The sequence below is a fragment of the Mesoplodon mirus genome, assembly GCF_964341445.2.
Source record: "Mesoplodon mirus genome assembly, chromosome: 15".
Classification (NCBI taxonomy): Eukaryota; Metazoa; Chordata; class Mammalia; order Artiodactyla; family Ziphiidae; genus Mesoplodon; species Mesoplodon mirus.
Window position 1 is genome coordinate 836,941 of NC_138991.1, and position 26,534 is coordinate 863,474.

The 26,534-nt window shown below is 63.2% G+C and overlaps 1 protein-coding gene across 9 annotated transcripts in view; it reads left to right on the top strand.

Annotated features, from left to right (window-relative positions):
• Window positions 1-6,907: 6,907 nt before the first annotated feature.
• KCNQ2 (potassium voltage-gated channel subfamily Q member 2) overlaps window positions 6,908-26,534 on the top strand; it is a gene marked incomplete at both ends in the record, with an annotated part of 47,870 nt that continues 28,243 nt past the window's right edge. For all 9 annotated transcript variants that reach the window (XM_082644983.1, XM_082644986.1, XM_082644987.1 and 6 more), the window contains 5 exons: window positions 6,908-7,203; window positions 21,402-21,492; window positions 22,374-22,500; window positions 22,789-22,964; window positions 23,833-23,958. In XM_082644983.1, the coding sequence (XP_082501109.1) occupies window positions 6,908-7,203; window positions 21,402-21,492; window positions 22,374-22,500; window positions 22,789-22,964; window positions 23,833-23,958 (816 nt within the window). The remainder of the gene's footprint in view (window positions 7,204-21,401; window positions 21,493-22,373; window positions 22,501-22,788; window positions 22,965-23,832; window positions 23,959-26,534) is intronic.

Sequence of the window (26,534 nt, forward strand, 5' to 3'; positions counted from 1 at the left end):
GAGAGCTCCCAGGCCCTGCCTGTCCCGCGTCCGCCCAGGTGGAGTGGGTGGACCTGGAAGGGTCCATGGGGCAGGGACCAGATCATTCTCCTTGGACCGTCTCTGTGAAGATGCTCGGTGAAGTGGCCCCAGGCTCCGAAGCCATCTTCTTGTCAGGGATGCTGGCAGCTCGGGGGGGGCATAGGGGCCGTGGCTGGGCTTGTGCCAGCCCCGAGTGACTGATGGGCCCAGCTCCCTGGCCCAGAGGGCCCACCCTGGGCTCTGGTGACAAGGACCATGCCAGCTGCTGCTTGAAGCTGGATCTTTCGAGATGGCTGGGGTCCTGGTGTCTGGGGTTCAGCTGCCCAGAAAGTGGTGGGGGGGCGGCAAAGCTGAGCCAAACGGGGAGCTGGAGGACAGAACAGAGGAGGGAAGAGGGACGGGGAAGGGGGTGGGGATCATGCGTCTGAACCCCGCGGTGGGAGTTTGTGAAATGTCCCCTTCCATCTCTGGCCTCTGAGCAAACCTCTTGCCCCTCAGAGAGGGCAGGACCTGGATGGGTGCTCTGCGCACCTTTAGGGCCGGGGTCTGTGTTCGGTGGCGCTGCCCTGAGCCCCGGCTCTCTTGGAAGCCTACAGCTGCCTCCACTGGCGGGGGTGCGGCCCCTGGGATGCTGGGTGCCTCTGGTGTCCTCTCGTCCCTTTCTTTACTGTGTGTCTCCGGAAACCCAGGGTCCTCCTCCCCAGTGTTGAGGAAGGTGGTACATGTTGGAAATGCGAGATTGCAGAGGCAGCCCTGGCATCGATTCATTTATTTTTACTTTAAAGCGTATATAATGCTTACTCATGCCAGACATTGTTCTAAGTGCCATGCAAACCTTAACTCCGTGAACGGTTGTAACAATCCTGTGGTATCGTTTACGAGGGCCAGAGAGGGCCAGCACCTTGCCCGGTTACACACAGACATGAGCTGTGAAACAGGAGCAAAGACTGCACTATTCTGTGATGGTGTAAAGGTAGATTCTGTCATCAGGCTAGAAAATAGCAACATGGAAAACCCAGGGTCACTTTGTTGAACTCTGATGATGAGCTGTCCTGTTGCCTCTTGGCAAGTGTGCCCCTCACACAGATGCTTGCCCTGCCCAAAGCCCTTCCTGGGGTCGGGGAGAGTTGCTCTCCTGCCATGAAAATTCTCATCCCTTGGCTTGGGTACTATTAGGAGATTTAGGAAGAAAATCCATTTGTTGGCACTATTTTATACTAAGGGGTGAATGGCTAACTCCTAGAAATATTTGCAACTTGAGAGAAGACCTTGTTAACCTAAATCATGGTGTCTTAACCTCATCACTATTGACATCCAGGGATAGAAAATTCTCTGTTGTGGGGGTGAGGAGCCTGTTCTGTGCCTCTACCCGTTAGATGCCAGTAGCACCTGTGCCCATCATGACAATCAAAAATGTCTCCAGACGTTACAGATGTCCCTTGGGGAACAAAGATGCCCTGGGTAAGAATGATTGGCCTAAGTGGATCTCATCTCTGTGGCTGGATGCCAAGAAGGGAGGGGGTCAGTGTGTCTGAGCTGGGGGACTCTCCCATGGGGGAGGGTCTGTAAGAAACCAAGGAAGAGGGTGCTTCTAAGCCAGGACTGGGGTCACCATGCATCTCCCTGCTGTTTCCTGGATGCTGCTCTGTGCCAGGTGGTGTTTTCAGGGTCGCCTCCTTTCAGCATCCCCCAGCAGCCCCATGAGGTGGGAACCGTTTCTCTTCACTCGACCAATGAGGACCCCTGGGCTCTGCAAAGGTCACTTGACCAGCTTGGATGAGCCCGCGGGGCTGCCCCAGGGCTACGCTCTGCAGCACCACCCTGCCTCTGGCAACGCTGTGGGGTGGAGCCGCGTTTGCTGGTGGAGTGATTCATCAGGGTCCACCCTGCCTGAGCCCGTGGTGCTGGCTGAGGGCTCCAGCTCTGTCTAGGCTGATGTGTCCTGGTTTGCTGGTCCAAGAGTCCAGCCTTTCTGTCCCATCTCCCTGGCTTAGTGTGTGGTGACCTTGTCCTGGGTGAGGGGGCCGGGGGTGGGGGGGACTCTGACTGCCCATGGGCCCTGCCCCAGGCTGGACAGCTCTGTCCAAAGTCTACTGGACATCTGGCCAAGCAAGCCGGGCACTCAAGCGAGCTGGGGCTGGCAGTGGGCTGGCAGCCAGGACCCAGATGCCCATGCCCGTGTGTGGGCAGGGTGCTGACCGCTCTGCTGGTGGGCAGCCTGTCTCCACGGCATCGTGCTCCAGCTCACATCCACCCATGGTCTACCTGGGCAGACCCTAAGCCACACAAGCCCCAGGCCGGTCATCAGGGACACATCCTGGCTAGAGGCTCCAAGCAACATCTAGCTCTAGAAAAAAGTGACTGTTCACTCATTCAGGGAATGTTGATGAGCAGCTTCTGTGGGCTGGGCCAGGGGCCGTGAGAGTGTGCACGAGGCTGTGTGCGTGTGTGTGAGGCTCTGTGTGCACGGGCCCATGAGCGTGCACGGGCCCATGAGCGTGCACGGGGCCGTGGGTGTGTGCACAGGGCTGTGAGTGTGGCACCATCCTGCTCTTGAGCTCCCTGTCTAGTGGGGTTGGGGGACGACCAGGAGGGGAGACAATAAGTAACCCAGTTTCAGACTGTGATGGGGAACCTGAGAGCTGGGGCTGGAATCATACCTCAGGGGACATCCACAAGCAGGGCCTCCCTGAGAAGAACCACAGGGACCTTCGGGTGCTAACGGAGGGAACAGCATTCCTGGCAGAGGGAACAGTATATTCAAAGCCCCCTTCACCTGCTTGAGGGTCCTTGAGGCTGTCGTGTGCCCAGGGCACGGAGCTGGGAGGAAGGGACGTGGGGTGGAGAGGTGGGGGTCTGCGACCGCTGGGCCAGGTCACACAGGTAAAGAGGCCATGGCGAGGAACATGGGTCATGGGAGCATTGACTCGGAGAGAGAGAACGCTGGTGGGGCCTGGGTCACACCTCAGAGATGACAAAAGGCACAGCCTCCCAAACAACCCCCCCACCTTCAGCCTGTCTCCACAGTCACAGGCGACCATGGACTCCTGGCGTCAAGGTGTTATCGGCGGCTGAGAAATACAAGTCATCTCCCGCATGCAATTAGCTGGGGCTGGGGAATCTTGTTGAGAGCTCTGATCCTTTAAAAGAAAACCCTATACATTAAATTTATATTGACTTTAGTGCAAGATGTTTAAAAAAAATCAATGCTTTCATATCTTGAATTTTTCCTCACTCCTTTTTTCCCTCCATGAGCTGGATAAATAAAACCGCCCTTCCTCCTAATAACGGAAAATTCCTTGGAGGGGGTGGGACTCTCTGTCTGGGTAGGTGCTTCCTGTTGCCCAAATCACAGCATTAAGGCAACAACAGCCCTGACCCAGGTTACGTGACTGAGAACCTGTCTCTTCTCATTTCCCCAAATTGCCTTGTTTCTCAGCCTGGTGGAGTTTTCCCTCTGGGCCTCTGTGGGACCATCTGTTTTTCTGAAGGCGGTGTGGTTGGGGAAGGAGCTTGCTTCTTTTCTACTGGGAGGAAATGGGGTGGTGGTGAAACAGGAAACTCTGCTTTTCAGGGCCTGCCCCCCATGTCCACGTGGTCACTGGCCATGAACTTGAGCATGGCTGAACACCGGGATGTAAGTATCTTTTTGGTGACTGCAGGTGTCAACAAAGCATCAGACGGGGCTGAACGAAAAGGGATCCCACAGCAGGGTGCCGGAGCCACCTCCCCCCGGGGACAACCTGCAGGACCTTGCTGCTGATGGCCCTCGGACAGGACGGACGGCCAGGGGAAGCCTGCGTGCTCTCCACTCGCTCCCCTGTGTTCAGAAGTCTTCTGGTTCCACCGTCTGTCTGTTGTGAAGCTAGAGTCATACCCCCCGGGCTTGTGGAGAAGCGGGTTCCCGGGAAATGCTGAGCCCATGGGCTGAGCCGTGGGAAGGGTCACCATGAAGGTTCCCAAACAGGGGATGATCCAGATGCGCTTCCACGTGGCCTCCGACACCCGCGGCTGTGACATCCCCTGACCTCGCAGTGTGGGCCTCATCTGTGCCAGGCTCTGGGGGACACGACGGTGAGTGAGATGCACCCAAAGGCAGAGGAGCCGGGCCGGGAAGCAAGGTCACAGCCCTGCGTGGTGAGCTCCCCCACAGGAAGGGAACACACGGGAGTACAGGGGGGCAGGGGGTGAGACTCTGAGCTGGCCTCTGATGTGACAGCTCAGTGTAGCTGGTGATGTGGGGGACAGGAGGAGGAGGCCAGGAGAGAGGGCGAAAGAAGACTGGGCTGGGCTCAGAAGGTTCTGGGGTGGTGCTGAAAGGACAGCGCCTGGCCTGGGCAGCGGCCGCCCCAGAGTCCTGGTGAAAGCTTTCTCCCCAAACTGGGGCTGGGCATTGTGTGCATCCGAATTTTTCCACTCCCCTTCTCTGGATCCCGTCAGTGCAGTCTTGGCAAAGATGGCTTGAGTCTGAAAGCTTTTCCCATCTATTTTTAAATAAACGGAATTCCTGTCACTTGCATGAAAATTCACCCCAACTGACTGTTTTCAACAACCTGTTTTGCCTAGGTGGCAGGGGTGGGGGCACTGGTGACCAGACTGCTGACAGTGCACAGCCCGTGGTGTGCAAGACACAAAATTGAAAACACAACTGATCACGGAAAGGACACCCTAAACAGAGGAAGCAGAGGTTTTCAAACCTTGATGCGGTGCTCGCCTTCTGGAACCTCCAAGAGATGCGGTAAAGCTCTTGGTGCCAACGCCACTGTGGACAAGCGAGCAGGGGCTTGGGGAGGTGGAGGATGCCTGCAACCGAGCCCAGTCCCCTTGCAGCCGGGCGGGGGCTCCCTCTCAGCACCGCCTCCCCCAGGAGGTCATGAAGGCAGCCAGGGGCCCCTCGGACCTCAGCGACGTGCCCTCCTTGCTCCCTGCTCAGTGCCCTGGAACGCCGAGCCGACACCTTCATCCTCGGGGGCCACACTAACGTGGGCTCGCGTTGCTCTCCCATCCAACCCTGGGGAGGGGTTCCCCCAGGGAGGGACCATGCCCAGCCCAGGTGGCACCCCGGGGTCTGGGAGGCCTCCCCTCAGCAGGAGGGGGTGGCCCAGCCCTCGTGGAGTCTACACGTCTGAGTCACAGGGGTTCACCCAGTTTCTGAGGACTGAGCATGAGTGTCCCCCAGACGCCACCCCCGTGCAGACCCAGTGCGCGCGGGACGCAGTGTCCCCTTCTTCCCTTTCGTAATCCAGGGCCTCCCTCTCCTCCCTCAGCCTGGGCTCAGCGGGGGAGAACCCACCTAACGCTGGTGATTGTAGCTAGTGACCAGGCATGGAGGCAGGGAGGTGGGGGTCAGGAACGTGGCCCCTGGGATGCACCTGTGTGCACAGGTGTGGGTGTGGCATGCGCTGCAGTCTCCCCAACATTCTAGATGACTTAGCCCTGTGCCTGCATTGTCCATTATGTCTTCTGCCCAACTGAAGAAAAACAAAACCACGCCAATGCCTTTGGAACCCAAAGGGCAAACAACACAGCTGACCTGGCACCAGGGGTCCTGCGTTAGCCGCCGAGTTACCGGTGAGGGCAGCACCAGCTACTAAACAGGGCCTTTCGCTTGGTAGATCCCACGATACCGGGTGAACGTGGGAGGGGTCTGGGTGTAGTCAGGAGGGGCCCCTGAAGCCAACACCATCCTAGGTGTGCAGATGGGGGGGTCCGGGGGGGCATGGTGAGGAGCTGACAGCATGGAGTGTGCAGGGGCCCCTCGGGAGCTGAGGAATGAGCCCTTTGGTCTTCCAGCAGCAGGTTCCAGAGTGACCCCCCCCAGGACACCCGTGGCTAGGGGAGGCCAATTCTGCCCACTCCCCGCCAAGGGGACACCCTGCCATCTGTGTCCAGAGCCTGCCCTCCTTTGTCCTGACCGTGGGACCAGCGTCTCCACTGGCCTGAGGCCTAGGTCTTGCCCTGGGGCCCACTCTCCAACCCCCTGCCCCTGCCTCAGGCCTCTTTGGGGTCTGCAGAACAAATCCCAGGCCCTTGGGGGACTTCAAGGCTCCCCGGGGTGTCTCTCAGGTCTGAGCTTCCTGACCCTCCTTCCTCCTCTTTCTGCCGAGAAGCCTCTGCGAACCCCCACCTTTTCCCAGCTGTCTCCCCCCGGGACGTCCTCTCCAAGGCGCGGTTCTACCTCTTAGGAAGGAAGTCTCCGCAGACGCCTCCCTGCACAGCCAAGGGCCTGGGGTCTAAAGCGCCCTCATGCCTGGTCCATCTAGAGGCCAGGAGCATAAGGCCCCGGGGAGCTGGGCCTTCTAACAGAGAGCCTGGCCTCCCCGGCTTCAAGGTGTCCAGTCCAGGCCCAGCTGGTAAGAATTCAACTGCGGCCAGGCCCTGGCACCGCACCACCTGGGGATCCCATGGAGAGCTGGGGTCTCTGCTCAGGCGTGTGCTTGCCTGGTCCTGCCCTCCCACCCCAGAGGGGACCAGGGGGCCGGATTCCCTCGTCAGGGCACACGTGGCCGGAGGGGCGGGAAGAGGTCGGCGGGGTGGCGCAGCCTGATCCTCCCTCCTGTTTCTTCCCCCTCCTCCCCTCCCCTTGCCTCCCGCGGCCGGGGCGGCGGCGCAGGAGTTAACGGAGGGGGGGCGGGGGCGGGGCGAGGCGGCGGGCGGAGCCGGCGCGGCCGCGGGCCAGGCGCCCAGGCGCGCGCGGAGCGAGGGGGCCGCAGCGTCCCCGCGCGCGGCCCGGGCCCGGCAGGAGCGCGGAGCCGCCGCCGCCGCTGCCGCCGCCGCCGCCGCCTGGCCATGCGGCTCCAGGGCCGGGGAACTGGGCTCGGGCCCGCGCCGCCCCCCACGCGCCGCCCCCGCTGAGCCCGCGCCCGCCCGGGCGCCGCCCGGCACCATGGTGCAGAAGTCTCGCAACGGCGGCGTGTACCCTGGCCCGAGCGGGGAGAAGAAGCTCAAGGTGGGCTTCGTGGGGCTGGACCCCGGCGCGCCCGACTCCACCCGGGACGGCGCGCTGCTCATCGCCGGCTCCGAGGCCCCCAAGCGCGGCAGCATCCTGAGTAAGCCGCGCGCGGGCGGCGCGGGCGCCGGGAAGCCCCCCAAGCGCAACGCCTTCTACCGCAAGCTGCAGAATTTCCTCTACAACGTGTTGGAGCGGCCGCGCGGCTGGGCTTTCATCTACCACGCCTACGTGTGAGTGCCCACCCGGGCGGCGGGCGCGGGTCGCGAGGCCCCCGGGCGATCGGCCGCTGGCGGCCCGTGGGCGCGCAGCTGCGGGCTACGAGGGCCTCCGTGTGTGTCCGAGCGCCCGCGTCGGTCACACCGTGTGCCTGGGGTCCCTTGGTTCAAGCGAAGGACAGAGGTTGGAGAGCGATTTTGGAGAAGTCTGGTTGGAAGGAGTTCTGGGGTCGGGGTGGGGGCGCCTGTCCCCCTCCCGCGCCCGCCAGCGGCCTGGTTGGGTTGCATCAGTCCCTCCCCCGCAGGTTGGGGAGATGTGCAGCGCCCCAGCCTCCCCTTCTCAGCCCTGAGAGGCCCCTCCCCACGGCCACTGCATCGAACAAAGGGCCGACCAGGGAGGGAGGGCGGCGCTGCCCGTCCTGGCACTGGATCTGGACTCCTAGAGGGCCCCCTCTAGACGGGTTCCCTCAAAGAAGGGGAAATGGGGGGAGGGGCTGGCCAACCCTTCCCCATCCCCCCAAGCCGCTCACTCTCCTTCTAGGGTGAGCTTCTGGGGTGCTGAAATGGCGGAGGGGTCCCATCATTACTCTCCTCCCCCAGCCGTAGGCTGAGGGCAGTTAGTTGGCTGTTCCTGCCCCGTGGTGCTTGCACCCACCCCTGGCCTGGCCTGCGTCGCCCCACCCTCCCCTCCACCCAGCACAGCCCTGAGCCCCTCTGCAGCTGCTCGCTGGAGGAGCAGGTGCATGCCTGACGCCCCTGTGCGCATTCTGGGCTCCAGACCCCCTTTATTACGGAGTGGACCCCCAGGAAGAGGGGGGCCACCATCCTGGGGCCGCCAGCCCTGGCCCTGGGAGGGCTGTCGGTGTCCCTGGGCCCGTTGTCCGGGGAACTCCTGGCTCCTGAGGCAGGGCTGGTGGCCACAGGCCGGCATTGTGTGCACACGCGTGTTCGAGTGTGTGGCGTTTGTGTGTGTGTGTGTGCACGCGCACCCGTGCCGGTGGCGAGCACAGCCTCTGAGCCTACAGGCGCTCTCTCCCATCCCAGCTAGACTGGGCCCGGGACTCGGCCATTTTGTGAGAAAGAGGCATTTGGGGATGGGAGTGAGGGGTGGATTCTGGGAAACCATCTCCGACCAAGTGCCCACCTGGGATGAGGGTGTGTGTGCCCGTGAGTGTGCCTGTGACCTGTGAGTGTGTGCTCTGGACGGACCCTCTGTGGGTGGGGGAGAAGACCCTGGGAGGAAATGCCAAGCTGCTGGAGGGGTAGTTGTCCTGGGGGTCACCACAGCCCTGGAGGCCTCCTGGCCACTGTCCCCAGCCCCAGTGCTGAGCCACCCCGGGAGTCCCAAGAGGCAGAGGCTCCCCTGGCACTGTGTCAGGCCCCGCCTGCCCCAGGGAGGTGACCTAGCTCTTCCCGGGGCGGACATGCCCAGGTGCGCTCTTCCTCCTTGGAAGAGCCCCGTGCCTCCTCTCCCTGCTGGGCGGGGGCCAGCTCTTGTCAGCCAGGTCCTGGCCCGAGGTGACCTCTGGTGTATGGGCACAACCCAGCGGTGCCCCCACTCCTGTCTGACCTGTGGTGCGGCTGCTGGAGGGTTTGCTGTGCTTTGGGCATGAAGGTCCCCGCCGGCAGCACTTCCCGGGGTCCCCTCTGTGTGGCCTCTCCCTGCCCAGGCCTAAAGTGGCCGGCCCCTCTGTGCGTCCTGCGTCCTGGAAGCTGCAGCCTCCAGAACTGGCAACAGAGTGTGGGGACTGGGGGCCAGGCAGCTGCTCTCTTGGGTGTGGGTCTGCATCACCCCCCACTCGGGAGTGCCCGAGTTGGGACAGGTGGGCCTGCAGCGTGTGAGGGTCCAGGGGCAGTGAGCAGGGCACAGCTGCCCCTGCCCCCAAGGCATCGTGGAGGCTACCGCGTGGGGTCGCCACTCTCCCGGTGCTGGCCCGGGGCGCTCCTGAGTGGCGACACCTCTGTCCCGCTGTCGCCGCTCATCAGTCACCCCCCGGGTCCCTGGGCCTGGAACTCACTAGCTGTCCCCAGGCCCAGCCCATCCTTGGGGCCCAGCCCACTGGACTCAGGAGGCCTTCACTGCCCCCATGCTGGTCCCCAATGGTGCGGCCTCCCCTGTGCAGCCCCCGCCCCCCAGCATGGACTGGCCCTCATCTGTTTGGTTTGTTGATTAAACCAGTTCAAGGCCCTCCTGAGCTGGGCCTTGGGGGGGGCCAGTGGGGGCAGGGAGTAGTCCCAGGACTGGGGCAGTGCTGCCCTCCTGGGCCACCTTCCTCTGCCTTTTGCCACCAAAGCCTGGCTTCTGGAAGGCAGAGGTATGCTGAGCCCTCTGGGTGTCGGAGGTGGGGAGGGAGGTGGCTGCCCTCTGGCCCCCGGGCTTGGTGGGCATCAGGCCAGGTGCCCCCCGCCCTTTGCGCAAGGGGCTGTCTCCATGGACGTGCCTCTGGGCCTGGAGCCGTCGCCATCACTGCTTCTGCCTGTGAGCGGCTCCACAAGCACTTCTGGGGGCGGGAGGCTTCCCTGAGTCAAGAGGGATCCCGGACCAGGCGGAGGGGAGCCCGCCTGGGCCACCCCTCCCAGCCCCGAGGCCCCTGCAGGGTCCCTTCCTCTGCTCCCCGCCCCGCATGACTCGTCACCCAGCTCTGGCTGGGATTCGGGGCGGGCAGGCTGGTGTCATCTGCGGGGAGTGGGGGCCCTGTTGCGGGGAGCTGGGCCGTGTGGGGTGGGGAGGGGGTGCAGCTCAGCTCCCCACCGCCTGCCCTCCACACCCCCAGGCAGGTCTCGGGGCTCCGAGGGTCTGTGCACCCCTAGAGCAGGGCGTCTTTACAGGAGAGGATTTTCTAGCTACGGTCTAGAGTTTTCATGAGTCTCTCAGAGGGGGTGTGAGCCACAGAAAAGGCCCCAGACCACTTCAGGGATGTGTGTCCAGGCCAGTGGGACCCCAGGGGCTACTCATCGGCTTCAGGCAAGCCCTGGGGGGTCCTCTGAGAGCCTGGATTGGGACCGCAGCCCCCTCCCCTCTCGGGTGGGAGCGGCAGCTGCTCCATCATGGTGGGGGGTGGGGGGATCTCCCCGAGGCTCAAGTTAGGAGGGGAGGGGAACCGCACGTCTTCTGGGCCGGCCCTCTGTCTGCTGGTCTCAGGGGTTTCACACTTTGTGGCCCCATTTTCACTGGTGAGGAAACCGAGGCTGAGATGGTTGAGTTCCTGAGTTGCCCCACCCACGCCAGACAGAAGGGGTCTCTGCCCAGGGATGGGAGCTTGGGGTGCAGATCGGTTGACTTTTCCAACATCCAAAAGCCACTTGGAGTTGCCAGGTGAGACTGTGTTTAAAATAGGCGGGATGGAAAATGCCGGTGACTGCAGGGTAGGGACCAGCCCCTGGAGGCTGGGGCTCGCCTGAGCGGCTCACTCCTGCGAGCTGTCTTCTCTCGGGCGGGTCCAACGAGCCCCCTCCCTCCTCGGATGGCGTCCAGGTGGGTCTCGGGGGCCTCCAACATTTCGGGGCCTGTGGCTGGGGGCAGCGGGATGGGTGCCTGGGGCCTCGGGCCTCAGGGCCCTGCTGCAGTCCCCTGCGTGGCCTCAGATAACCCAAGTGGGGTTCCACGTTTGGTCACGTGCAGGCCACCCACTGCCCCCTCTCACCTGTCCGCCCTCGGGTGGGCAAGTGTGGGCCCACGTGCTGGCCTCTCTTTTCCTCGGTGTGACTGCACTTGGGGAGCGTGGGGGGGCCCAGGGCAAGTGGCCAGGGTGTCTGCTTCTGAGAGGAGACTGGGGTCTGAATGGCTGTATTCTCAGCTTCTTTCAGCTCCCAGACCTCGCTGCAACCCTGGGGAGGAAATGTCTATTGACTGAAGAGTTGGAGAATCTTATGGAAATTTCCCCAAAGGTGAAAACGGTAGGAGGGTTGTGGTTTCCAGGGAGACCAGGGCTCAGCAGACTGTCCCCGGCCGGCTGTCTGGAGACCTCAGGCCTCCTCGTAGGATTTCTCACCCACAATAAGACAATGAAGTGTTTCTTAATCACAGTGTCTAATTACACTGTCGTGAATCCCCGCAAACGCGGTCTGTGTCCTCAAGGTAATGGGGTCGGTAGGAAGCTCTGTTCTTGACAGTTTCACAGATCAGAACAAAGAAAAATCTCTGTTTTGTTAGAAACCAGTACAAGTCAAACATTGAAACTCGTCTCTACGGAGACTCGGTGGGGGGCTTCGACGTGGGCACCGCCTCTGAAAACACCTAAACCCGGAATGATTGTGAAGAGACCGGATTGTTTCCAAGAGCGCAGCCCGAGCCTGGTGGTGGATAGAGCGTCTCAGCGGGTGTTCTTCCTGGTCCGTTTTAGTCAGTAAATGAATCCTAGGCTGTGTTAATCCCTGCGCGCCTGTGTGTCCACGATGAGGCCCGGAGTCCGCTCCTGGCCATCTCTCACAGGTGTCCTGAGTCCGTCCTGGTGAGCCCGCCAGGCTGCCCCCACCCCCGGGAGCTGCGTTCTGAATGCCCCGGAGAAGGAACAGGCTCCAGAGGACCGAGAGTTCTCTGGGGCCTTTCATGGACGGTGCTGAGGGCCAGGGTGGCGGCGGGGGACCCCGTGGAGGGCCGAACCTGCGCTCGGAACGACGGGGAGGGACGTGCTGCAGGCATTCCGGGCCTGCTGACCCTCTCCTTGTGGGGGACGGGGAGGGGTGGGGCTGGGGGCCAGGCCTGGGGCTCACGACGCTGGGTCGGCCCTGGGCTGGAGGCTTGTGGCCCTGCCTGAGGCAAGGCTTGTGAGAGACATTGGCCTGTGTCCGATAGCCTCATTATAAACCGTGCTGCCTGGGTTACCTCGTAGGCAGGTCACTTGAAACGTTCTCGAGAGTAAATGGAGGATCTTTCCTGCGTGGAAATCGCCGGGTACGTGCCTTAGTCACAGACGTCACCTTGTCACCCTCATGCCCCTTCAGGGGTGGTGTGAGGTTATAACCAGTGATGGTTCAGGGGTGTGTGCGGGCAGAGGATGGCGAGCCGTGGGGACCGTGGGCCTGGCAGGGATCCTGCCTGTGGGCCCTGTGTCCCCTCATCTGTGACGTGGGGACACCACTCTGTGCTTGTCTCCTGTGAATCGCTCAGCACAGGGCTCAGAGCGTGTGACATTCACAGGGTCCTGGCCGCGCTGTCTGTCACTCAGCAGGAGGAACACCGGGCGGAGGGAGGTGGGCGCGTCCGGGACAGCACCCTGCGCCGTCCGCCCTCAGCGCGGCCCGGGTGCGTTCTCAGTCCCATCGGCCAGTGGCTGCGCCTGGACGGAGGGGTCTGGGGCTGCTGTGAACGTGGCCGCGCGATTAGACACGGGGCCCCCGTCTGAAGCTGCGTTTGTCCAGGAGGACTGGCCGTTTTCCTAAAGGACTTCACTGTTCTACAGCTGCCCGGGTGTTGGGAGAGGTCTTCCTTCCACAGCTGAATGGCCCCAGCAGCCTGGACCTCCGGGCATGGAGGCCAGAACGGTTTTGGCTTGAAAAGGACCATTGCGAGCGGGTTGTACCAATGGACCCCCAGACCGTAAAGGGGACCCCAGGTTTCCGCATGGGCTGCGTCCTGATGAGCTGCACCCCCTCCTAAGCTGTCGTGTGGTGACTTAGTGTCACATGGGCTGCCAGGCTGAGCCCATCTCCAGACTGCACTGCCCGGAGCATGGGAGGCTCCTTCTAGCACAGCCACTCCCTTCTGAAGGCTGGTGCCCGGCTGCGCTTTCCAACAGAGGTTTGCTAACAGCTCTGCGGCGTCAGGAAACGGGCCTCATCTGTGCCATGCAGTTCCCTCCCAGCTGTGGGGCACCCGGCCAGCAAGCCCGGGCCAGCTTGGTGAGATCCGAGGTAGAAAGAAGAGAGCCGTGCAGCCCCGAGGTTGTCCCCCAGGGACTCTGCCTTCCACGCTGAGGGGAGGGTTGGACGAAGCTGCCCCGGCCCCTAGACCCTCTTTCCACTTTTCTGCAGGCGGCTGTGGCCCGATGACTGCTCTCAGCTTGCCCCCCTGGCAGCTGCTAGGGCGGCGGTGAACCCCTCTTGGTGAGGTGGGTGCATACAGGAGGGGTCAGGGCAGAGAGATGACTATTTCTAAAGCCTGTCTGTTCCTCGTGTGAATTAAGACAGCCATGGCCGGAGTTGGAGGGAGGTGGTCCAGGTGCTGTTTTGCAAACGGTCTGGAGTTAGGGAGAGGGCTGGTCTTTGTTGTTTGAAGCTGGGCTGCACCAAGCTTTTAATTCATCCAGGAGGAAGCAGGGCTGGGGATGCCTGGGTCTTGGAGCCCTTGGGTGGGCAGCTCTGGGGCCTGCGTGCCTCCCAGTGGGGGCTGCAGGGCCCACATTCCTCAGTTTGCCCCAGTGTGTTTGGGTGGCTTCATCCACAGCCCAGCCAGAGCCCCAGGGGATGCAGGCCCCAGAGTTCCCTACTGTGAAGGCCTGGGTTTGGCAAGTGAGGGTTCCGTCATGCAAAGGGGGTTCCCCGGGGAACGGGCAGGATGGTGCCTGCCGAAGGGAGAACAGGGACAGCGGCAGGACTTCTACCAGGTGTCATGATGCTGCGGGGCGGGGCGCAGGTGAGCTGGGCTGAGTGACGGACCCAAGTGCGCACTGGTGCGCGCGGCCGGCAGCGCTCAAGCCGGGCAGAGGCTGGGTGAGGGCTGTGCCTTCTCCAGCAGCCCCAAGGACAGTGGGGAGACCCCTGGTCTGGGGCGGGTGCCCGCCCACGAGGGGGCTTTCGCTTCTCAGCCACCAGCTGCCCAGAGCTTTGGTCCCACTGCCCAGCAGCTGGGATTGGCCAAAGGGAGGGCACGCTGGAGCGGGCAGGCCTTTTCCGGCAGCTCCTTGCAGAGGCCGTGTTGGCTTCACTTGGTTGAGACGTGAGGGTGGGTGTGTTCCAGCCGCCAGCCCTGAGTCTGACCTTCGTCTCCAGGATGTACTCAGAGCTGAGCGTCCTTAGGCTCTGCCGGCTACCTGGCTTGAGTAAAATTAGGTCTTAATTTTTTCAGATGACCCGGATTAATCTTTTTAAAATATTTATTTATTTATTTATTTGGCTGTGCCGGGTCTTAGTCTCAGCACATGAGCTCCTTAGTTGTGAACTCTTAGTTGCAGCGTGCACGTGGGATCTCGTTCCCTGGCCAGGGACCGAACCCGGGCCCCCTGCATTGGGAGCCTGGAGTCTCAGCCACTGCGCCACCAGGGAAGCCCCCTGGAATAATTTTGTAAATGTACAGAACTGCGTTTGTTCCAGAAAGTCCTACTCGGACTCATTGGCAACAGCGTCTCCAGAGATTCCTTAATCGTCTGTTGTGGTGACAGGTCTCAGCTCCCAGGTTGTTCCTGGCTGTCTGCTGCGTGCGCGCCCACCCAGGCCCCTCCGTCCTCCAGGTCCTGTCTGGTCCACCCCTTCCTTCCCTTAGAAGTCTGTTCTCCCCAGAGGCCAAGCCCTGATGTGGGATGTGGTGGCAGCACCGGGACGGGCCCTCCAGCAGGAGGGCAGGGCCTGGCCCGGGGTCCCTGACCCTCACCCGGAGGAACAGGAAGTGAGAGCATTTGGAGCTCAGCCTTGGCGGGGGCGGGGGACCCGGGCGAGCCGAGGCAGGATGGGTGTGCAGGGCGCTGGCCAAGGTCCTGATCATGAGTCCACGGCCGTCTCTCCAAGTGAGCTCCGCGCAGGACCGTGGAAAGAGGGGAAATTTGCCCATCGCTGGCTGGCCTGGGGAAGGGGCTCCTGGGGCAGGCGCACGGCCACCCCTCGTCGCTTCCGTCTCCCGATTCAGCCTTTTGTGCTCACAGAGCTCCTTCCTCCTTGGTTAATGTTCTCCAAGACGGTCCTCTCCGATCTGTGTGGTTTGATTAGCTGAGTGCTGAATTAATATCGTGTGGACGGAAATCCAGTGTTTCAGGCCAGGTGGTGGGCAGACGGCACTGCATGGTCTGAGCGAGAGGGGCTGGCGGCCTCTTAGAGAAACACTTGGTTGTGGTCCATTATCTTTTCTGATTATGAAAATTACACACGTGCACCGTAGGAAACGGAGAAGATGCAGAAAACCTGAGGAGGAGCGTTTGTCCTTCCCGATTCACTGCCGAGCGTCTGTGCCCGTCTCTGCGTTTCCTAAAGGAGATCGGATCCAGGCTCTGTCCTCCTCCGTGCTGACCGTGTGTGGTGGGGGTTTTCCCGTGGAATCAGACGAGTCTCTGCTGGACAAGTGTTGGGCTTTGTCTCTGTCATCAGGGCTCCTGGTGCCCCTGGGGTCGGGGGAGAATGAGGTGGCCCTGTCACTGATCCCTCACCCTCCGCCCTCGGTGGCTTACGGCTGGGGAGCAGACAGCGCCTCTGGCCTGGAGAAGGACCCCAGGCAAGCACATGCCTGGTGGTCCCCCGGGGTCAGGACCAGGGCTGGTCCAGGAGGCGGCTTGTTCAAACGATGTCCTGCCCATGGCTGGGCCTGCCCCTCCGTCGCTGTCGCTGGAGGTGTGCAAATGGAGACCAGCAGAACACCAGGAGTGTTTCTAGCTCAAGACCACTGAGCTATGGGCTGTGGGGCACGGGGGCAGCGGGCCAGCCCGAGAGCCGCTCGCAGGGTGTTCAGGAAGAGTCCGGGGGAGCAGGCCTGGCCGTGCTGTCGACCTGGGGAGGCGGGTCTATGACGGCCCCTGGTGTGGGGGTACCCTGAGCACCTGCGTGGGGTCCTGTGCTCACGAAGGGGACGTCAGATGCCGGGACTGGTCCAAACTGACCCCTCGTGGGGGGAGGAGCACCTCTCCCCCGAAAGATGGTATTTGCCCTGGGTCCTGACCTCAGAGGCCTGTCCATGGCAGTGCCTCCCTCGGGGGACCCCTCCCCTCCTCACCCAGCTCCTGCGCAGGCTTCCACGTGGTGGGGCTATGGGACCCGCAGGGCCGGAGTCAGCCATGCTGACCGTTTCGTCAGGCCAGCTCCCTGGACAGAGCCCGGCACTCGAGGGACCCCAAAGGTGGCTGTGCTGGGGGTGTGTGTGGCAGGCCTGGGGGACGCACCCCCAGGACGGGGACCCCCAGGGTGAGCCGGGGCCGGGGGAGACCAGGACTTACAAGGACAGAGCTCAGTGTGGACCATGGAAGAAAACACACCTGGAGGGGGACCCCTGCCCCACAGCTCAGGAAATGACCCAGCCAGCAGTTGCCTGCTCCCCATGTGTGGATGCTGAGGAGTCCCAGGGGAGGCTGGGGCCCTCCTTGCCCCCCAAGAGGCCTCAGAGCAGTGTCCTTCCTTGAAGGCTGGGGTCAGGTCCCCTGCCGGCAGGGGATGCGGGGAGCAGTGTGGGCAGAGGGGTGGGCTCTCCCACCCAAATCTGTGCTGACGCAGCGGGGAGCTGAGGCACAGGTGGGGAGGGCCTGCCTGGGCACAGACGGGCGGATGGGCTTTACCCTCTGCTTCGGTCCCTGACAGCCTGGCCTGTTTCTCTTTTTTTCTTTAATTGAGGTGAAATCCACAGAATGTGCAATTATTCAATTTAATTTAATTCAAGGGAGGCCTCAAATGCCAAGGCCGGAGCCGGACCTTCCCAGGGTCTGAGACTTCCTGGGTTGGGGCCTGTCAGGTCTGAGGCGTTTACTGAGCACTTACTTGGCGTGTACGGGGGTCCTGAGTGCCCGCCTGCTTCACCCCCCACGGCCCAAGCTCAGGTGGGTGCTTCCGAGAACCTTCCATTCTCCCGTCAGCAGGCTCAGACGGGGCCTGGCGGGACTGCAGTGGGCCTGGGCGGGCTGCCCCACGGGCGGGCCTCGTTTCCGGGGTAGGGTCTGCACACGGCCTCCCGCTCCCTCGGGCCGCGGCGGGATCTCAGAGCGATCCCTCGCGTCTGGTTTGCGCCCGGAGTCCAGGCTTCCTGTCGCCCAGAGGTTGGCAGTGGCACCAGGTACTGGCAGCAGAGCAGTTCATTAAGGGTGACATGAGATTCCGGGCTGCAGCGCCCACTGCAGTCCTGATGGACGAGGCAGCGGGAGGCTCCCCAGGGACCCGGTGCGGGAGCTTGGGCCGCACGCCGGCGGCTCCTCCCTCCCCGTCCTCTCCTGGGCTCCCGGGCCACCCGGCCTTATCGGGATGGACGTTATTCTGGGGAGACCCCGCCAGTGGAAGGGGTGCTCAGGCTTGGCCCCACGCGGCTGCGGTGAGCTGCATCACAGCCTCCGTTTTCTCGTCTGTAAAACATATGAGCGTCTTCTTCCAGTCTGCTGGGTCGTTGCCTGCCTGGTGCCTAGCTGAATTGTAGCCTGGGGGGTGGTGCTTGATGTCAGGGACCCCTCCCCATCCTCCTCTCCCAGCTCTGCCAGCCAGGGGCTGGGGGTGAGCAAGTGGGGTGCTGATAACACGACTTCCCTTCCTCCCAGCCCTGCCGTTGGCTTATAAAAGGTGTATTTCACTAAATATGTAAAAGGAGATGAATAATCCCAGGCATCTCCCAACTTAGTCTTTGAAGGGAGCGAGAGAGTCTGGGCTGTGGGCCAGCACCATGGCATCCACCCTGGTGCCCTCCCAGCAGTGGGAACCAGACGTGGGAATGAGGCGGCAGAGGCTTTGTCACGTTTTCCGGAAAAGAAATATTCCCTGCAGTCAGATGGGGGGGAGGGGGGGAGAGGGCCGAAAGCAGTGGGGTCTCGCCCTGGAGGTGACGGCTGCCCCCTCCCGAGACTGCAGGTCAGGCAGAACGCACACGTGCGCACCCAGGACCTGCGGCACGGCTGTGGGTGGGCTGACCGCCTGGAGGGGTGTCGTCAGGCCTTGACTGGGGGGCTCCCCTGGCCAATGCCCAAGGCTCCACCACCCTCAGTCCCTCCTGTAACCTCCCGCCTGCCCTGTCTCTCCGTGCGTCAGAATCCCTACCTGAGGACCCTGCCGTGCCTCCACCTGTTTCAAAAGAGGGGTCCATCTCTGCCCAGAGCTCAGGCAATGGAAGTCCCTCCTGACGTCTGGCTGAGGTCTCTCCTGCTGCGGTGGATCCTGCAGTGCTGGGGTCAACCCCACCTCGTGGCCACTCGTGAACTGGGTGGTGCAGGCCTGGGTGTGCATCTGGGATGTGGTTGTTCTGATGCTCACTGTCCAGGTGGCCTACCTCCCCCCTGCCCAGGTGAGCAAGGTCTGAGGTCCCTGGCTGCCCTGCCCCTCCGCCTGACCCCCATCACAGCCCCTGGAATCTGGGGCTGGGGACCAGTTGCTTGAGCTGCTCGTCTCCTTGGCAACCGCTGCCAGGGAAGCATCCTGACGTTGAATTCATTATCATAATTAGCCACCATGTTCTGCCTTTGGAGCCACCTCCTGCCTCCCCTCCTTTCTTTTCCTGCAGCCTGGACAGTTCCCAGGCTGGAGGGCGTGAGAACTCCCCTCCCCCAGGGCCCTGGGGCCTCCGTCCCGGTGTTGGGGAGATGTACAGGATGGTGCTGGCCGTTGAGCTGAACCTTGGAACAGGGGGACGGGTCTCCCAGCCTGTGGGCGGGTAGAACTGCTCACCGGTCCCATCTGGGGAGGAAGCGGACCCAGCTACTAGCCACCACGTCCTCTGGGGCCGGGGGGGTCAGTGCTCGGCACACAGCTTGCCTCCCGGGGCCTCCCAGTGGTGCTGGCGGCTCCCACCCTGCACCTCCCCGATGCCTCTCCAGAGGAGGAGAGGGGAGGAGGGGGGTCCCTTTGATCCACAGCTGCCAGCTCCCATGAGCCTGCCAGGAGCCAGGTCACGGAGGCAAGAGAGGTCTTTGGGAAGGAAGGCCCCTGCCTGGCTCAGATTCCCCAGGGTCTCCAGGACGCTCCGGTACCCAAGGCCCCAGCATAACTGCAGCGGGCGACCCCGTGATGGGCCTCAGGGCTGGGGGTGATCACCTGTGTCGTCCTGCGGGAGGGCTGGCCCCCCCTACCCCCCGGCTCTCCGGGGCTGGGCCCCAGGGAAGTGTCCCCTGTAATGGAGGATGCCGTGCCTGGGACCACGAGGCCAGAGGCAGAGCCCCCTCCAGCCTCGCGGGACGGGCGTGGGCTTTGGCGGTCTCTGGGCCCAGGATGCGGCTATGTGCTGGGCAGGGGTGGTCGCCGGTCACAGGGTTACCCGCAGACAGGAGGGGACCTGGAAGTAAGTGCCTTTTCCCCATCGTGGCTGCCTGTGAGTGGCCGAGGGGTAGGGGACATCACTGCCCTTTGGAGTTGTCCCTCTCTTGATCTGCGGGGGCCCTACCTGCACCTGGAGGCATGGCTGGGGTGCCCGCTGCCCGTGGGAGTCTGCTGCCCGCCTCTCCTTCCTCCTTGCCATGTGGGTGTGCTGGCCTCTTTCTGGAGTGTCCATCCTGCTGCATCCCCTGCACACCCCAGGCGGTGCCATCTGTGGCCATCTGTCCCAAAACATCAAAAACAAAACTTGGAATGTCACTGGCATTTCCTGGGGCTGGGCCGCTGGGGAGGTTCCCAGCTTGGGCCGCAGGTTTGTCTCCTGAACTGCTGGTGGGGCTCCCGACAGCCTGGCCGCTGCCTGCTGGGAAGGGCTGCGCTTCGTGCAGCGTGCCCTGGCCATTCTGGAAGGTTCCGAGATGCTGGTCAGAGCGCCCTGGGGAGGCGGGGCTGAGAGGGCCTGGTCACCTTGGGACCTGGGTCTTTCCTGTTTTTCTTTAGAGGAATGTTTTTATACAGCACGAGGAGCCCTTCGTGGGCGCAGCCCTGGACTCAGTCTCCCTGACAGGGGACAATGGCGTCAGGCACCCCGGGGCCCCGGTCTCCAGTCTGGTCAGACTTGCCTGCTGCCGGGTCCTGGACACACTGTCTCCCCCCCCCACCCCCCCCCGCCTGGCGCCACTCCACTTGCCCTTCCCTCTGCCAGGAACACTTTCCCTTCTCTGTTGGCCCCACCAGCTCTTCATCCTGCAGTGCTATGGACACCTCCACAGGGAAGCCCACCATGCTATGCGTCCCCCCGGCTCCCGCATCCAGTGCTGAGCTGAGCTGAGTGCTGAGTCCAGGTGCCCCTTCTGAGCTGGGGATCCTGCCAGTCTCTCCCACCGCCCAGGCCCTGGGGTCCTGACTCACCACCCTGGGATCTCCTCTGACCCTGGCAGATCCTCTCTGGGCACGTGGGCTCCTTCCCACCGCAGGCAGAGAATTACGAGTATAAGGCACATGAGACATCTGGACATTTTTTCCCCCAGGGCTCAGCTAATTGAATAAATTGGCTAATGAGCAAAGGAAATTAATTGAGGTTTGAAACGTGACCGTTTCCCCGCGTGCGTTGTGTCTGCGCCAGCGGCCTCCGTTATCTGCCCTGAGCGCCTCTGCCCTGGAGCTGGGGGCGCGTCCGGAGACATCCTCGGGGCCACGCTCTGGGGAGGGGCCGCATGTGGAGGCGGGTCTGCGCCTCTCTGGCCCCCCGTTGTCAGGCCTCTGGGGCACATGGGCAGGGCCGCCGCTCGGTGACGCAGGCTGGGCTGGGCGGGGTAGGGCCCGAGTCACTGTCGTTGTGGCCCGGCTGAGGTTGGACCAGGAGGCTTTGGCTCTGAAGGGTCTCATCTCCCCTCCTCCACCACTACCACGGAGGATGGTGGTCTCGACTCCCTGGGGTGGTGGGGGTGTCCCAGTGGTGGTGAAGTGGGAGGGGCATGGTGTGCGGTCCCCGCCCAGCTTCCCGTACCAGGTTCTCTGTGTCTCAGACGGCCTGGGTCCTGCCCCTCAGCCCTCGGGGGCTCTGCCCCCTGGGACCCCAGCCCCGCCCTGTCCGCTCTGGCTGGACACCTGCTGCCCGTCGGCTCCTGGCTCCATTGGTGCCCCCGCCAGCACCGCCTGTAGACACAGGTCCGGCGGCCAAGGGCGCTGGGACGGCGTGTGTGAGGCTGGTGAGAGCTGGGAGACAGGAAGCGTCTACTTTGGGGCCTGGTGAAGGAACAGTTGTGGATGAGGAGAGGGGTGACTGCGTACGGGGTGCCCCGCGTGGGCACGGGCTGTGCGCTTCACTCATTTCTTGTTTGCCCAGTGGCCCAGAAGGCAGTGTCCGCTGTTTGTGTTCCCTCTGAGAGGGACGTTGGACGTTGGCGAGGGACGTTGGTGGGGGCGGCGGGGGGACCGTGGTGGGCATCCTGGAGGGCAGCGGGGCCCAGCCATCACCGTGGAGCCCTGGGCTGCCGCGTGCCCCCTGCTCTGCCCGGCGCCTTCCCGTGCCGGCTGGGTGCCCGGCCTGGCTGACCATCTTCTGCTCCGGCCCCCAGGTTCCTGCTGGTCTTCTCCTGCCTCGTGCTGTCTGTGTTCTCCACCATCAAGGAGTACGAGAAGAGCTCGGAGGGCGCGCTCTACATCCTGGTGCGTCCCACAGGTCGGCGCAGACGGGCCTGATGGCGGTGGAGCCCGTGGGCGGCAGCCTGTCCCCGGTCCCGTTGGGCTGATCTCCCAGACGCCCAACGGCAGGGACCCCTGTCCTCCTGGCACCCATGGCCCCTGCTCTTCCTGGTAGCCCTTGGGTCCCTCCCAGCTTCCCCCCCTGACGGTGGTGATGCGGCCGCATCCTCAGCCCCCACCCACCCCTCCCCCGAACACCCCCGGCACCCTGTTACCCTCCAGCCTAGGCTGGCCTCTCCCTGTGTCGTCACGATAGGCCTGATAGGCCTCCCACTGTCCCCACCCCCTTTCCCACCTCCTGTTCTCACTAGAGCCTGTGGCCCCCTCCACCTCATAGTGTGGGGTGTTCCCTGGCAGATGCGGGCGTGGGCTGGGGGTTGTGAAGCTCACAGCAACCCCGTGATAGGTCGGGGCAGGCGCCATGGCAACCACAGGTAATTTCTGTGTTGCTGTTGGTGATGGAGGTATGGGGCCACAGGGAAGCTGATGCCGCCTCCAGACGCACCTCTGGGGAGCCCTCCGCCCCTGCCCGCCCTGCGCTGTGTCCTGGGGCTGCCCCGGGCATGGGAGCCCCACCCCCTTGGCGGTCACCTGAGACCCTCCATTGGCTCTGCCCTCTGTGTCCCCACTCGCACACCAGCTACACAGGACGGGGTCCCCACTCGCACACCAGCTACACAGGACGGGGTCCCCACTCGCACACCAGCTACACAGGACGGGGTCCCCACTCACACACCAGCTACACAGGATGGGGTCCCCACTCACACACCAGCTACACAGCACTCTCCCCTCCCCGCCCCCCACCAGCTGAGCCCGCAGTGGCTCAGCTGTGGCTTCCCCTGCAGGAAATCGTGACCATCGTGGTGTTCGGCGTGGAATACTTCGTGCGGATTTGGGCTGCGGGCTGCTGCTGCCGGTACCGCGGCTGGAGGGGGCGGCTCAAGTTTGCGCGGAAGCCCTTCTGTGTGATCGGTGAGGCCCGGTGCAGGTGGGGGCAGGCAGGACTGCAGGATGGCTCCTTCTGGAAGTTTCTCGTCACCTGCCCTCTTGGCGTCAGAGCCCGTGGTTATTGTGGCCTGAGTGCAGGGCGATGAGGTGTCGGGCGGCCGTGCCCAGGGCAGGGCTGGGCTGGGCGGACAGCGGAGCCAGGCCCACGCCGGCACTTTGTGTGCGTCCGTCTGTCCGTCCTCCCGGGGCCCTGGTTGGGGGCTGCCCTACCGTGGCAGGGGCCGCCCCGAGCTCCTCCGCTGTCTCCCGCAGACATCATGGTGCTCATTGCATCCATCGCCGTGCTGGCCGCCGGCTCCCAGGGCAACGTCTTCGCCACGTCGGCGCTCCGGAGCCTGCGCTTCCTGCAGATCCTGCGCATGATCCGTATGGACCGGCGGGGCGGCACCTGGAAGCTGCTGGGCTCCGTGGTCTACGCGCACAGCAAGGTGAGCAGGCAGGACCCAGCCCCTAGCCCCTCGTTTCTTCTGGGCGTCTTGCCATGACTTGACCATCTTCCGCTTCTCTCCAGCTTGTCTGCCAGGTCCGGTCCATCTGGGCCCTGGAGCCGGCTTGCTCCTTGGTTGGGTGGCTGTGCTAGATCAGTACCCTCTGCCCCCCAGCACCCAGGCTCCTGCCCATTTAGGCTGAGGCTTGTGGTGGCCGCTGGCCATGGGACCCGCAAGGGGGCTGTGGCCCCATGTCCCATCCAGATCCCATCCCTGTGTTGCCAGGGGCCCTGCCCACCCAGGCCCCGCCCTGCCAGACTCTGCCAAGAGGCTGTCCTCTTGTGGGTGGGCTTATTGTCCCAAGAGTCCCTTCCCCACTACCCTTCCTGTCTGAGCCTGGAGGCTGGGGCTTGGCTGGCAGGACAGAGAGGGTGGTGGTCCCCCAGGGTGCTGAGGTGCTGAACCCCCAGGAAGGGCACCCAGTTGGGGTGTCTCCCCCAGGCTCAGGCAAGTTGGGGCAGGGTCCAAGCAAGCCCAAGATTCTCCAGCCTGACTGGCTGACGGCCGCCTGGGGACACTCCCTTCCTGGGTGGATGCGGCACTGAGCCGTCCCTACCCACCGCCCTCCAGGGGTGAGGTGCGTAGGTGTGGGACCACCCAGGGCTGGAACTGGAAAACGCGCCCCTGCTCCTGCCTGCCCCGGGCTCAGGGCTGCTGGGGCTCTGCGGCCGGCTCTCAGGAGGGGTACCCGCCCGCTGAAGCCCGGGGGATGCAGCGCCCAGCAAACCTCCAGGCAGGCGGGGCCTCGTGCTCCCAGGGGTGAGTCGGGCTGGACGCTGGCCCAGCGGCTGTGATGTGCCTCTTTCAGGAGCTGGTCACTGCCTGGTACATCGGCTTCCTCTGCCTCATCCTGGCCTCGTTTCTGGTGTACTTGGCGGAGAAGGGGGAGAACGATCACTTTGATACCTACGCGGACGCGCTCTGGTGGGGCCTGGTGAGTGCCCAGCCGCTGGGACCTTTGCCCTTCACTGAGGACACACTCACCGGGTGTGGCCTTCCTTGGGGTCCCTCCTGCACATTGTCTGCCCTCCCCTGCTCCCCACTCCAGGGCGTGCCCCTGGGCCTGGACAGGAGACGCACAGCTCTCCCTGGCTGACCTGGCCAGAGACGTCTCTCTGGGGCCTCTTACTGGCCACTACTGACTGTGATGCCACGTGGACGTGGCGGCCCAGGAGGGGTGGTGGTAGGGGATGCGCTGGTCTGTGTGGGGTGGAGAGAGGCCTGGCCTCAGGGAGCCTGTGCCTAGCCATGGCCAGTCACCTTCTCTCCTTCCTCACTGACCACGTGTGACCTCTGTGATGGGGGGAGGGGGGTCCTGCGGTCCTGTTGATGGGCAGGTAAGTTTGAAAAAGGGGAAGTGGACGCCCTGGCTCTCCCAGCTCAACTCCCAGGCTGCCCCGGCCCAGGGTGGGTCTGGAGCTGGTGGATTTTCAGCCCATGCTCATGGCCACCCACCTCCTGAGCCCCTCGAGGGCCCCTCTCCTGTCACCGGGTGCAAGTGGCCTCTTCTGAGAAAAGCCTTCCTGGGCCACCCTCTGAAGGCCCTCCTGCTCTGAGTGGCGAGGCTCCGCGTTCTCGGAGTGTGGCCTCTGGAGACCAGGCTGGGCCCCGGGGGGCCTCGGCCTGGCTCCTCCTCCCCGTTTCCACGACGTCCCCAGGCAGGGGGGCCAGAGTACCCTCCTTTGTGAGCTCTTCCTGGGGGTACTGGACACTCAGCCTGGGGGCACTGGGCCGGGGGTCGTGTGGAGGGTCCCGTGGGAGGTTAGAGTCCATTGTCTCCTGGGACCCCAGACCCAGTTCCGAAAATGAGGACCACGTGACCTTGGGCAGATGCTGCAAATCCAGTCGCTGGCAAGAGGGATGCCTGCTTTCACCTGGCCTTTGAGCCAGAAAGCAATTTACTTGTAGTTATTGTATTAATTGCCACGAGGCCCAGAGTCTGTGTCCCTCTACCAACCACGTGGGAAGCAGGGTGACGGGGAGCCTGGCTGGGGGCGGGGCTTGGCAGGAGAGGGAAGTTGAGGCCCGGGCACCGAGAGCTGCGCATCAGAGCCCCCCACAGCCGCTGTGTGTCCAGCCTCTGAGCGGACAGCCAGGGCCTCGCCGCCCTCTCGGCCTGCCCTGCCCAGGCCCTCCGGGGGGGCCTCCCCATCTTTAAGAATTGAATCAAAATCTTAAACACGCCAAGTAGTGCCTGAGTGTTACAGTGAAAATGTGCCCCCGCTCCCACCCCCCACTTTTGGCACCCCCCCCAAAAGACGGGGGAACCCTTCCGCATATTCCCCACCTGCGCCGGGATTTCCTCTGTGAGCTTTATTTTTATTTTATTTTAGGCCGTGCCTCGCGGCTTTCGGGGTCTTAGTCCCCCGACCAGGGATTGAACCCAGGCCCTTGGCAGTGAGAACGCTGAGTTGTAACCACTGAACAGCCAGGGATTTCCCTCCCCTGTGAACTTTAGACTTCAGAGGCTCGCTTTGTTCTGTGATAGGGTGCGATGAGCTCCCTCCCCGGCCCTGTCATTCTTGGAAAGCATCCTGCCCGAGCCCCGCTTTCTTCTGCTCTGTGGGCCTGGGGTCCTCGGAGGGGCCTCACTGGCGCCGGGGGAGTCCCCCACTGCAGCGCGCTCAAGCCAGCCCCCCGAACGCTGGCCGTAAATGCTGACCCCTGAGGGCTGGGCCCCCCGAATGCTGGGCCCCCAGGTGCCGAGTCCCCCAGCACCACCCCCAGTCTGCCTTTGGTTTGGAGGTCACAGTCTTCTGAGGGAAGAAGTTTGTGAGACGCGTGTCTGAAGGTGCCCCAATTCCACGCTCCCGCTGGTGGCCGGGCCCCTCCCTCCCTGACATTCTTCTGGAATGTGGGCCCTGTGGGGGGGCGCTTCCTTCCAGGAGCCTGGTGCCCTTTTCGGCTTCAAAGTCTACAGCTTCCTCCTTCCCTTCTTCCCGGGGCTCCGAGGCCGCTGGCGAGACCGCTGGACCGTGGAATGTGTCCTATCTAGATTCCTCATCTCTTTGCCTACATCCTGGAAGGTGTCTTCCACCTGACTCTATGATTTTGGTCTCGTTTTCAAGATTCTTTGTTTTATGGATACACTTTCTTCTCTCTGTCCGGGGATAGTGGAATTTTTAGGAAGTCTTTGCCCGTTGGAGGTTTTCTGACCAGCTCTGGGGTCCCCAAGAGTAGGGCCAGGCATGTGGGGTACAGGCCCGGCTGCTGGTGGGTGGGCAGGAGGGGAAGTGTCTCCCCTCTTGCTGCTCCAGTGTTCGCCGGTGTTGGGGAGGACATGGGTCCGTGGTCCTGGGGCGGGTGCGGGCGCCCTGGCACAGACTCGCCGTCCTACCCTGCGCGCCCTGTGCCTACATCAGCGCCAGGCCTGGGGCCTTTCCTTGAGCCCCGAGAGCCCTTGGGTTTCTCCCCACCTCCTGGCCCTGAGTCAGGCCCGCATCGGCCTCCGTCTTGCCCGGTTTGCTGCCCTCACCCTCGGCTTGTGTCCTTTCACAGCCTTTCCTGTCG